At 44.9% G+C, this 12,985-nt stretch overlaps 1 protein-coding gene across 1 annotated transcript in view; it reads left to right on the forward strand.

Moving 5' to 3' along the window:
* The window catches only part of Piezo2 (piezo type mechanosensitive ion channel component 2), a 285,223-nt gene that overhangs the window by 212,483 nt on the left and 59,755 nt on the right, over window positions 1–12,985 (forward strand). Inside the window, exons 18-24 of the mRNA XM_075971116.1 lie at window positions 1,711–1,871; window positions 5,771–5,947; window positions 6,216–6,341; window positions 7,668–7,868; window positions 8,517–8,721; window positions 8,836–8,937; window positions 9,996–10,161. Of these exons, the coding sequence (XP_075827231.1) occupies window positions 1,711–1,871; window positions 5,771–5,947; window positions 6,216–6,341; window positions 7,668–7,868; window positions 8,517–8,721; window positions 8,836–8,937; window positions 9,996–10,161 (1,138 nt within the window). The remainder of the gene's footprint in view (window positions 1–1,710; window positions 1,872–5,770; window positions 5,948–6,215; window positions 6,342–7,667; window positions 7,869–8,516; window positions 8,722–8,835; window positions 8,938–9,995; window positions 10,162–12,985) is intronic.

Below are 12,985 nucleotides of genomic sequence, written 5' to 3' on the forward strand. Positions count from 1 at the left end.
TTGGCTAACAATCTATGATGGTAGGCAGAGTGTCTGTGGGGAGATCCAGAGGGGTGTGTTCTGGTTTCTGCTGCTCGTGGGAACCTCTCATAGGACCTGTCCCACTAGAGGCCCCTGCACAGAGCCACTGGCAATTCTGATGTCACCTTCAGAGACTTGTTCTTGGGAAAGGTGTTCTGAGGTTTGTCAAGGAGAGTGACAATATGCATACATTGCTAGTTCTGCTCCAACACTTACAGTGTGAGAGCTAGAGGAGGTGGTGTGTAATTGCACACTTGTCTGAGTGCCTGGCAGTGCTTTGGGCAGCACTGACTTAAGGGCTCCATCTTTTGTCAGTAGACTCCCTGCCCTCACTCCAGCTTTCTTCCCAGAACTGTACTAACCAGGAATGAATGGAGTGGAATAGACATGGTTGTTGATAAATGTTAGCTGACAGAGGATGCAAAAGGCAGAGAGTTTGGCCCCTGTGATAATTCTCAGGCAGTGGCATAGCGTGGCCTCTGGGCCAAGTGGGAGATGCTGTACACATCTTAGCTGGATCTCTGCTAATGTGACATAAGGAGGCAAATTACTCTTGAAGACATGCCCCGAGGCCCGGTTACTTTCTCCAGTTCATCTCAGAAAACCCAAGATAAGGACCAGATGCCTTTTTCACATCTGGATTGCACCCCACAGTGGGGGACGGGCAATTCTGCCAGACAAGTAGTTAAGGCTAGGATTTCATTATATTATTTTAATGAGGACTTTGGACTCTTCTAAAAGGGACCTATCAAAAATCCCCCTACACCCTTATTGCTCTGCTGCACACACCTCTGAATTGTTTCTTTACATTGACTGTCCACCTGAGTCACAGGCATTTTTGATGTAACTAAAAACTAACTTACTCAATGTTCAGACCAAGGACAGTCACATTACAGCTATCTCTGATGGGTTGACATGCTCCAGAACTGAAACATGGAAAGACAAAACTGTCCTCTGTGGCTTTCAGTAAGGTTGACAGTCCAAGGCTACAATGGTGTGAACCCCTAAGGTAGAAAATATGCAATGGTTTATTTAATTAAGAAAATTATTTGAGGGGCAGGAGAGATGGCTCAGAGGTTAAGCACACTGGCTTCTCTTCCAGAAGTTCTGAGTTCAATTCCCAGCAACCACAGTGGCTCACAACCATTTATAATGAGAATGGGTGACCTCTTCTGGCCTGAAAGCATACATGCAGACAGAACACTGTATTCCTAATAAATCTTTTAAAAAAAAAAAAGGATGATTAGAAGTTGGCCACACTTTATGAAACCATACTGATTCTAAGGATGAACAAGCTGTCTCTGCCCACAAGTAGATCTGATGCTCTTACTTATTAAAGGCAAATGAAGAGCCTTAACCACCCATTTGTCATTTGTGCTTGATGAAAAAGATGTTATTTCCCGAGAGCTCAGGTCATTTAGCATAGTCTCAAAAGTAAATCAAGACAAAGTTCTTTGCACTGATTTAATTATAAGGCCAATATAGTAACATGGTCCCTTGTGTTTTGACTTATCTTCTGAATCAGCAGCATGGCATGGGTCGGGGTCTTGGGTGCTTCTTCTCCAGGCTCATAGCACGCATCCACTAACTACTGAGCAGCCTCTCATTTCATCCTGAAAGCTACAAGAGATGCTCTGGTTAGTAGTGCAGGCCGTGGTCATGCTCCTGGCTGTATTTACTGCCTTGCAGATCTAAGGAACAAGTGGCTCCTGGTGATTGACCGCCTCACTGTGCTCTTCCTAAAATTCCTGGAGTATTTTCACAAGTTGCAGGTGTTCATGTGGTGGATCCTGGAGCTGCACATCATCAAGATCGTCTCCTCGTACATCATCTGGGTGACCGTGAAAGAGGCAAGTCTTCTTTTGCTGGGCACTCCCAGACTACACAGGGCATGGAAGGTCCTCGTTTCCTCTGTCTAAGCATCCATGGCATTCGTGTTACAATGCCCCTGGCATTCAGGGATCAAGACACGTGTGAGTGTATAGGCTTCCTTATCCAGAGGACTTAAGGTTAGTGGAGTGGAGAAGGAGACAGAGAAAGGAGGAGAAAGCCCCGTGGCTTAGCTTCCAGGTGGCTTGGTTTAAAAGCAAAGGCTGCTTCCTGAAGTGTGTGTAGGGGGCTGGCTTTCTGCCCCATGTGGGCTTTCTGCCCCCCATATCTCCCAAAGTTCTCTTTGAGGGAAAAAGTAAAATTCCAGTTTGTGTTGCCAAGGAGTAGACTCGAGTTCCAAAACATAATGAACTCTTTATGGGAGTCCATTTCACTTGCTGTTTCTGTAAGGTATGAAATCGACAGTATGCTTGACTCCTACTTCTGTCTTACTTCCTGGTAAAGAAAAGGATCATTCTGTCAACAATTCCTTCATGTTCACTGTGGAGAAACAAACTTCATTCAATTTATTTGTCAAATAGTTTTTGTATACTTCTATCCATGATGTCAGCCGAGCATCAGTCTTTCTTGCAGACCTCTAACGTTCCTGGATGGCTTTTCAGATGGTAAAAATTCAGAATCTTTACCCTCAAACCTGGGTCAAGACCCTGCTGCCTGAAGCTTGTAGAGAGTTCGACCACAACACTCCAGGCCACGCTGCTTGGCACCTAAGACAAATGGAGGATGTGCTTCATGCAGAGGATATTATGGCGTTCAGTTCTGCCCCCATCCCTGGATGATCAGAATCTCACTATGCTCAGGGATGAGCAGCCTTTCCCTGGATATTTTGATTCATCTGGATTGTTTGCAGGACAAATATTTGACTGGTCGTTATTATTAGTTTTTATATATCTTTATTAATTAGCATAGAAAATATCAAGTTTCCTTATGATATTTTCATACATATTTTGTTTTGACTGTTTTCCCCTATCCCCGTTTCTTCTCATATCGCCCTAGCCGCCATTCCCAATGTATCTTTCTCCCCTGGTATTATCTATTTTTATATCACATAAACACTAGTACCCTCCCCAGTCCCTCCTTAAAGCTTCTTTTCTGCTATCTCATTGGTCCCTTTCTAGTTTACTGGCCTCTGACCACACTCACTGGCCCATAATCACACATATATAGCATGGATTCATTTTTGATGAGCATTCCATTAGATAGACTCTTGTTGTCAGGGAGATGGTGAGCCCACAACTTCCTTAGCTCATGATGCTGCCGGAGAACAGGAGTTTGGAGTGAGGTGCATGACATTTGGGCCAGCTTGGTGTTGAATGAAGTAGCTGACCATGCTGAACCCATTTTCCTATTTGTGAGATGATAGCAATACATATATCTTCCCTGGAGAGACTCCTCACGGCTGTCCTTTGCCGGACACTGGGGACCATGTCCTGTGACGCACACCTTGTCCTCTGTCCTAGCCCTTCCCCTTCTCTGTCTCCCTGTGTCGCCCTTTGGCTCCAGCTCTGTGCACAGCCTACTCTGCCTATTCCCCATCTAGAGGATGAGTGTATGTGCTCCGGAAGCCCAGTGCCGCCAGTCTACACCCACAAATGATGAGGCCTTGATCTGTCTGCAGCCCACTGCTTTCTCTGATGGGTAGTACACAACCTCATGCCTTGTGTTCCCCAAAGCACTCCTGCCAGTGAGCCCTAAAACTGAACCTATTGCCCACATCATCTCACCCTTTATATAACTAGGAAATACACATCTTTTCTCCATCTGAAACCTTCTCCATGTTGCAACTGGACATCCTTTCCAGGGTGTAAAGGGGATCACATCAGACCTGTCTACCTAACATGTTGTCATGGATAGCTCTTATTCTTATACTCTCATGGAGTTAAGAACCTTACACTATAGCCCAGACCACCTCAGGAGTGCCATTCCTGGACCATCTGGGAGATGTGGGGTTCAAATCGCATGTCCCTCATATTAGATAGCTTGCTTCTCCGGGAATGCAGCTGACATTCTCTGTCATCTACAAGGCCTGGGGCCTGCAATCCCCCAGCCCACATCAATCCTATTTAGATAATTCCCTTCTCAACTCAAATTGCTGGCAGGTGGACCATCTTTCTCACCAGGAGTTAGGCTAAGCCAGGAACCCCCATCATACCATGGCTCACCCGTTCAGCGTGCTTGTTGTGTGGCTTTGTCTGGGACATTTATGGATTTCGTGTTTTTTACATGCTCCCCGAGGGCACGGAATCCTCACCTTGAACTCGGTTAGGAATTAAGACTTACTATCTGCTTATCCCTTAGAAAAATGAAAACAAGTACAAATTGCATGTACTGCCTTTATACAGAGAGCCTTAAAGATATACAATGAAAGAAATATGAGGTTTACTTCATAGTAAATACCTTTAATACAATTTTCTCTTTAACATTCAAATTGACCCTACCTTTGGCTAAGGGAGAAGAGTCGATTCATGGATCAAAGGGTTTTGATAAAACACAGCATTCAGTTTGTTTTACTTTCTGGGTTCACTTTCTAGGTTGTTGAATATTCCTATAAACAGCATATCTTTCTCCTTTGGTTAATTTGGGGCGTCATCTCTTTCTATCTTACTATCTCAGCAATTAATTCTCGGAGAATCTTTGCCTCTAGTAGTGATTATCAAAAAAGAGAAGAGTCGTCAACAGCATGCTGCATACAGATTTTCACATTTTCTCAGTTTTCATTGTCTAAGCCAGATTTGGAGCCTCTTCTCTGATAGGTCACAGAACTTGATGGCTGCTACATATTCAGTTTTATAGTGAGTGCATGCGGTAACTTTCACCTGTGAATGTTAGTAGCCCCAAGAGAAGGTATCAAAATAAGTTAATATGTTTTGTGGTTGAAGAAGAAAGTGGCGCTTCTGTATTCTTCAAGAAACTTTGAGCTGTGGAGACTGATTAGATCTGAAGATATCTGTCTTCTTGATAAACACTTGCGTGGCCCAGAGCCAACAGTCAAGCTGAATATTGTCCTTACCCTTAAATTAGCAAATTCTTGATATTTCAAGAATTAGTGATGATATTCCACCCACTTAGACTCCCCCCTCCGAAAAAAACTGATGTCATGTCTCACAGTTTCTGTCCTTAACCTACCATGTTCAAATTAGTTGGCTGTCAAGTCAAGCTAATTTTACTTTCTGTTCCAATCCAGTACATGTATTCCTTGTAATGCAATCTCAGAGCCACATACTTCCATGCAGCCATGGAATCCCTAACTCCGCATCTCCCCAGCTGCTGTAGATTTGGGCTCTGGCACTACATTTCGCCTTCATTTCCTCTGTGCCACTTACCCAAATATGTTACAAATCTTTCCTTCAAACTCTCTGCCACAAGACCTTTTTCCTGCAGAGTGAGTTCATGTGCCATTTCTTGGTTCAAAAGGAACATGTCAAAGTTTGACTTGCAGCTGCATCTCCATCCTGCACCTATGACCAGCCCTAATATTTCCCATTATCCATTGGCCTATCCTCACCATGCTACCTCTTGCCTTCATCCTTTGCTTCTGTATCCTTGGCTTTGAGCATACTTTGTATCTTCCACAACCTGTGGACCCTTCAGGATGCTGTTATAGGGACATTTACAACTATGTATATAACTTAGCTGTTATTATTATATTGATACTGATTGTATATCTGTCTGCTTTATGAGATAGAGTATCTTTAAGACCACAGCACCCCTATATCCTTGGAATGACCAACACCTAGAACAGTACCTTACACATAAGAACTCAACCAGTTTTTGCTGAACTGGAATCACATTGTCCTGCCTTGTGAATGTCGTGCCATGCCACGTATTTCTGTCCCCATTTCTGATTTTGTGTTTCCAGGTGTCTCTGTTCAACTATGTATTTTTGATTTCTTGGGCATTTGCTCTGCCCTATGCCAAACTCCGCCGCGTGGCTTCTAGTGTCTGCACTGTCTGGACATGTGTGATCATCGTCTGCAAAATGTTGTACCAGCTGCAAACCATTAAGCCTGAGAACTTTTCTGTCAACTGCTCCTTGGTGAGCCTCGAAGTTGGGGGTCCTTCCTCAGTGACCTTAAGAGGATCAGGGGAGATATTCTGTTTAACTTAAGTCACCTCACCCACATTAGGACCACTCTGGCCCCTTGGTGGACCGAAAGCTGCTCTTAACCTGAGACTCCTCCCCAAGTGAAATGGGTCCTCCCCTCCCTACCCCACAGAACTTCCTTTGATCAAGGCTGAAGGGGGTGACTCTGAACACTGTCAATCTCATAAGCTGTTGTCATCCCACTTTTTCTTCTTTTCAGCCCAATGAAAATCAAACCAACATACCCCTTAATGAGCTGAACAAGTCTCTTCTCTACAGTGCCCCTGTTGATCCCACCGAGTGGGTCGGCCTGAGGAAGTCCTCCCCTTTGCTTGTCTACCTGAGGGTAAGGCTTTCTATGTCTCATCTGGGCCTCTGGGCCTCTATAGCTTGCGACCTTCCCCCATTAGATGCTTCTTAGCCCCTCCAATGGTAACTTTGTTTTCTTAGTAGATGTCAAAAATGACTAGACATTAAAATTAGTATTATACAGTGTTGTTTTGTGCTGAAAGAAATCAACTTAGCAGCCTGAGCTCAGTTCATTGAAATACCCAACACCTTCAGCAACAACTCCTCATGTAACTGTTAAAAGGACAAAGTTGGTAGGCACATCAGACCTGAAGCAAGTCCAACGTACATTGTTAAGTGTTTGAAAAAGGAAAAAATTTTTAACACTGTATACATTGTAACCTTTTCTAGAAATAAAGAAAAGCCCTAGATAAAAATCTACCAGACTGTTAATAGTAATTATTTCTAAGAAGGAGATATAACAGCATTACAAGAAATACTTGCTATTAATTTCTGATTCTTGAACATCTAATAAAGAATACATATTTACATTACAAAGTAATATAGCATATTTTGATCGAAAATAATCATTGAGACTTAATGAAATAAAAACCGTTTAGATTCTTATACATTCTTGTACATTTCATTTTGATGAATAACTCAAGAAGCTTTAACCATTGTCCTAACTGCTGACAAGACCCTTAAAGATGAAATCTTTACACCTGGGGGTTTTAAATATATTAAACACCATATTCTGTAATTTCTAGATCTTCTCTAACAGTTACTGTCCAAATAGCTGTCACATAAGACAAACTGATATTTGGAAAGTCTGAGAGATGGCCTCTGCCACCTGTTCCTATGTATCTACCCTCTTGTTGTGACTATTGTTATGACAAGGACTTTTCCATCTTGAGCTTGCTTCTCAGCAAGCTCTGTCTCTCTCTCTGGACAGAGGACAGAGGTGTTAAATTCAATCTCTGTCATCCTGTTCCCCAGCTCAGTGACTTTCCCAGATATCCCTGTAATATGTTGCATATAAGGGTTGCAAACAAGGTCAGACTAGCCTCCTCTAAGATCTCTGGATGCTGTTCCCTTGGCATGTGTCATATACTTACCAAGCAAGGAAAAGAAACAACTACAGTCTTATGTCCAGAGAGGCTAGATCCTACGACCACAACAGTTCCCATTTCACAAGGAAGTTAGGTCCTCAGTAAGTAAGACAGAGAAATAGGCTCAATGCTACACTGAATACAATGAGATCTAATATGACATTGCTTTTTAGACATCCAGACTTGAATACGGTGATTTCCTGTAGTTGTCCTGAAGTACCAAATCACGAGGCCTTTGGGATACATAGATGTGCTTTCTCCCTTTCTGCTTGTAGAATAACCTCCTGATGTTGGCAATCTTGGCCTTTGAAGTCACCATTTACCGCCATCAGGAGTACTATCGAGGCCGAAACAACCTGACCGCGCCAGTGTCCAAAACTATATTTCATGACATCACAAGATTACACCTAGATGATGGACTTATCAATTGTGCCAAATATTTTATAAACTACTTCTTCTACAAGTTCGGCCTAGAGGTGAGTTTTCTTGCTCGTGTGTTTGCTATTTTTTCATAAGAATTTAAATAGTTTCTTTGGACTGGTTGGTCACTGAAGTCGTGACACATTCCTGTTGGTTCAGAAAGCCACTGAAGCTGATGAGTCCGCTTAGCTTAAGTTGGAGTTTTCAAAAGCCAGGAGTCAGTACCCCACTCCATAGCAATACATGTGCTCCCTAGGTCTCCAGAGCCATCTAAGCACATCTGAACTGTCATTTCTTAATAAGAATAGATTTCCTGTCTTCATGTGCATTTTGAATATATAAACGGTGAGGGAGACTCTTGTGACCTGAAATGGTGATGAGAGAATAGTAATAAGCTGAGCAGAAGAGTGGGATTCTATCATGATAATCTATAATGGAATTGGTGGAATGGATTTGCAATGGTGGTATTTTAACCAGGACATCATACCTATCATTTTTGCCACTGCTGAAGCCATTACTATGAAAGGCACAGTCAGTTCTCTCAGAGGTAATCATCCAGCATTTTCATCTTCGTGCTAAAAGACACTCAACAATGACACTCCTCGGGGACCTGTGCATGTGCAGACAGAGAAATCCTGGTCTCTGGAGTCCCTTCCATGTCTGATAAACCCAATCTTTCTTGTCTCCTAACCATCCTTACACAGACCTGTTTCCTAATGTCGGTGAACGTGATTGGACAGCGGATGGATTTCTATGCCATGATTCATGCCTGCTGGCTGATCGGTGTCTTGTATCGACGCAGAAGAAAAGCCATCGCGGAGGTCTGGCCCAAGTACTGCTGCTTTCTGGCTTGCATCATCACCTTCCAGTACTTCGTCTGCATCGGCATCCCACCTGCCCCCTGCCGAGGTGAGCACTCTGCCCAGGGAGTCTGTCCTGATCCCAGCCATAGGCTGTGCACAGCGGAGAAGGTAGAGATGCGCCAGGGAACTGATTGTGCCTGCTCATTCCTGCCCCCCACAGATTACCCATGGAGATTCAAGGGTGCCCACTTCAATGATAACATCATCAAGTGGCTGTACTTCCCAGATTTCATCGTGCGGCCCAACCCTGTGTTTCTTGTCTGTAAGTGTTTCTTGTCTGTAAGTGTTTCTTGTCTGTGTTTCTGCTTGTAGGACCACCAGACGTAGGTATTTGGGCTTACATTTGTTCATTATTTTTCATGTGTTAGACGTTTTCGCCTTTAGTTCCTCTGCTGAACTTTATAAGTGTATGAAGCTTATCTTACGTATTTATATACAAAGTGACCAATAGTGCCTACTTGTTCGCTTCCATTTGCAAGATGAATAGATCAACATCAAAGTTTATTCACTTCCCAACACCTCTCCCATTCAAAGATAGACTAGAGAGAGAGCTTTGCAAATTGAGTCCATTTCCAGTTACCATGGCAGGAAGACCAAAATGAGAGACAGGGTTGTGGCAGCACCAGGGAGCCCACAGATGTCAATCACAGGAGAGCTGCATGCAAAACCTTCCAGGATCGCTGGAAATGGATTGGTTGGAGCAGCACTTCCCAAACACTCGGGATTGACAGTGCCATGGAGAATTCCAGAGTGACTTCCCCACTACAGAAGGTTTGGGGTCATTTTAAAGACAAGGAAGCTGCCTGTGCCTTGGGAGCATTCCAGAGACCTGGCCAGGAGCTCTGCTGTGGCAACTCAAAGCCATGCCCACGTTCTTTCTATGAGCTGTCTACTGCATTTGCCTGCTCACATCTGCTCAGTGTGAGCCCCAAGAAAAGTCTGGTTGCAAAAGCAAAGCAACTGGTAAGAGGAAAGAGCAGAAATGTCCATCTCTAGCTCCTATGGAAAGATGTGCCCACGTTCCAACAGCTTTGTCAGCATTGGGAGGTGCAAAGTGCACCACACCCCAAGATTCATGGAAGCAGGCACCTAGCATTTGGACATGACAACACCCAGATGCCACCATTGCCAGCCCCCCAGAACTTATACTCCCTCTGCTGTCCCTATACTGGGTCAGAAAATGGGGACTTGGTCCCAACCTTAGAAGCTAGTATGCTCTTTGGGGACACAGCTCACTTGTTTGCTAAGGCTCACATGTGCCATGTGGTGACCGTGTGTGGCCTTTTAGAAACTGAGGAGTGGCTGCTTCTGTCTTGTCAGATGACTTCATGCTGCTCCTGTGTGCCTCCTTGCAAAGGCAGATCTTTGAGGATGAAAACAAGGCAGCTGTGCGCATCATGGCGGGGGACAATGTTGAGATCTGCATGAACCTCGACGCAGCCTCATTCAGCCAGCATAACCCTGTGCCAGATTTCATTCATTGCAGGTAACAGCAGCGTCACCTCCTGATAGGCAATCTTTGTGTGCATGGTCATTCAAACTGCCCTTTAACTACAGTTTTGTCAGTGTGGCCAGGGAAGTAGATTAGCCTCCGTCTTATGCCCTTGTGTCCCTCTAGTCCCTGCCGAATGCCTTGCATGGCCCCAGTCCCTTCCAACAGAAACTGTCTTATCCCAACAATACCGTAGGCAGCTCTCCAGCAAGAGCACTCTCCACCCCTCCCCTGCCCTCCTCCCTCCTTCCCCATTCATCTTCTTATCCCTCTCCCCATTTTGCTCTCCATCCACTTGACCCTTCATCAGCCCTCTCTCTCTGCCACCTCTTTCATTTACTACTTATCTCTCCTCATCTCGAACCTCCCTCTTCTCCACCGTGCTTCCCCATCCTTGCCCCTCCTCTTCACCTCCTCTTCCTTACACCTCATCATCATACCCTCATCCTTGCCCCTCCTCATCACCTCTTCTTCTCATCTCTTGTCTTTATCGTCCCCTCCTCACCCATCCCTCCTAATTGATCCCCCTCCTTATCCCTGTGCATCCTCACCGCCCTATACTCACTACCCGCTCCTCATCACACTGCCTCTTTATCACACCTGCTCCTCTCTTCTGTCTTCCTCACCCCTCATCCCAGTCCCTCCTCACCGCTCCTGTCTTTCCCTCTCCTCACCTGTGTGTTCAGGAGCCCCAGGAGTGAAGCCCCCAGAGCCGCCCTGTGTGGTTTTGTTTTAATGTCACATCTTCCTGAGCCCGGTGTGAGCTCCCTTTACAGCACTCTGTCTGCCCTCCCCCTCTTTCCAGCCAGGGGACACTCAGCCTTGCCTTCCTGAGCTTTTCCTGGGAGCTTTTTCCACAAGCCCAGCTCAGTCTCTCAGGGTGCAGTCTTTCTGCATCTTGGTCTTTCCAGACTTAGTTTCATCCATGCCCTGCCTGATGTCAAGCTCCCTTCTATCCTCATCCTAGAAAGCCTTTTAGATTCACCTCTGACATGGTGTAGGAACCTAATAGCACTGTGGGATCTGGCTAGGCCTGATCCTCTAGCCTCTGGGGCTCATGGCTTAGTGTCTGTCTTCTCCAACCGCTGGAAAGACATGGGCAGAGGCAGAGGGATTGCCCTGGGAGTACACAGGGCGCCTGTGTGGCACCCCAACATCTGCCTTCAGAGAAGAGTGACATGTGTCACTGACTCCCTGGGGTTGTCGTTTTAAGAACCTGTCTTGTCTGCTTTTCTAAAGTGTAAGCATAAGGGGCAAAGGTCCTGCTAACTGTTTGGCTTTGTTTGTTTGCTTGTTTTAAGGGTTTTTTTTGTCTATATTTCTGCATAGTCCTGAGTCTATATAGTACATGCATAACTTAACTAGCTTCCATTACCCAGCTGTTTTAGGTGCCAGACTCCACTCCAAGTGCCTTACTTATATTGCCCCATACCAGACAGAGTGACATCTCCAGCCACCTCTGGTGGGGCACAAGCTGTCACATTCTACTGTATCTGCATCAAACTATTAGGTTTATCTCATCTCAAGAAAGGCTCTCCTGCTTTGTTTAGAAAATTAAAGGATTATAATTGTAATTTCAGAAAAAATATAATTTTTGTTATCCTCTTAAAATCAGTAAGTATCAAAAGTTCACTTATTTGATAAATGCATTAAGATACGTCTTGCTTCCCAGTGCTGCTGGCAAGGCTAAGGACAGAGCACACTTTACAGAGATGATTTATTAACCTCCTACAGAAACACAGCCCGTTAAAGAAAGAGTGAATCTAGAATTTACTCTCTGATCCTTTTCCTAAAACCCCAGAGGAAAACTTCCAGAGCAAGCCCTCAGAGAAGCTGTGGTCAAGCAGAGTTGAGCTCAGGCCAGCCGCTGTACCACCTGCCACCCGCAGATGACCCAGGTTCTGGGAGCTTCCAGAGCTGCCAATTATTGTAGAAAAGTCTGGGCCCCGTATTCTGGTCTCACCTTGCACCATTAAAGCCGGTGTGGATGGACAGGGCCCCAGAGAGCCTTGAACTGACCCAGTGACATCCAGACACAGAATATGAGAGTTGTTCTTCCATCGATGAGGAGGGATTGTTTTTACTTCTACTTTGTATGTAGTATGTACTTTTTGTAATACAATAACACAAACTTTTAGTTCCTTGAAAGTAATCCATTGCTCACCTTCCTGTTAGCCAAGAAACACCTATATCTTGGAATGTTTTTAGCCTTGTAATTAATTATTCATGCCTACCATAGAAAGACAAAGAAAATTTTGAATATTCAAGAGGTAGGCAGAAAATGTTCTGGGGGTTTGTTATTGCTGTGTTTTTTTTAAAAAATGAAACACATGAATAAACACACACATGATGGGGCACCCCGAAAACACACACATGATGGGGCACCCCGAAAAGCACTTCTTTTTATTTTTTTTTAATTTATTTATTTATTAAAGATTTCTGTCTCTTCCCCGCCACCGCCTCTCATTTCCCTCCCCCTCCCCCAATTAAGCTCCCCCCACCTCAGCCCGAAGAGCACGCAGGGTTCCCTGCCCTGTGGGAAGTCCAAGGAACCCCCACCTCCATCCAGGTCTAGGAAGTTGAGCATCCAAACTGCCTAGGCTCCCACAAAGCCAGTGCGTGCAGTAGGATCAGAAACCCATTGCCATTGTTCTTGAGTTCTCAGTAGTCCTCATTGTCCGCTATGTTCAGAGAGCCCGGTTTTATCCCAGGCTTTTCCAGACCCAGGCCAGCTGGCCTTGGTGAGTTCCCAATAGAACATCCCCATTGTCTCAGTGTGTGGGTGCACCCCTTGCAGTCCTGAGTTCCTTGCTCGTGC

This window comes from Microtus pennsylvanicus, chromosome 4, assembly GCF_037038515.1.
Source record: "Microtus pennsylvanicus isolate mMicPen1 chromosome 4, mMicPen1.hap1, whole genome shotgun sequence".
Taxonomy (NCBI): Eukaryota; Metazoa; Chordata; class Mammalia; order Rodentia; family Cricetidae; genus Microtus; species Microtus pennsylvanicus.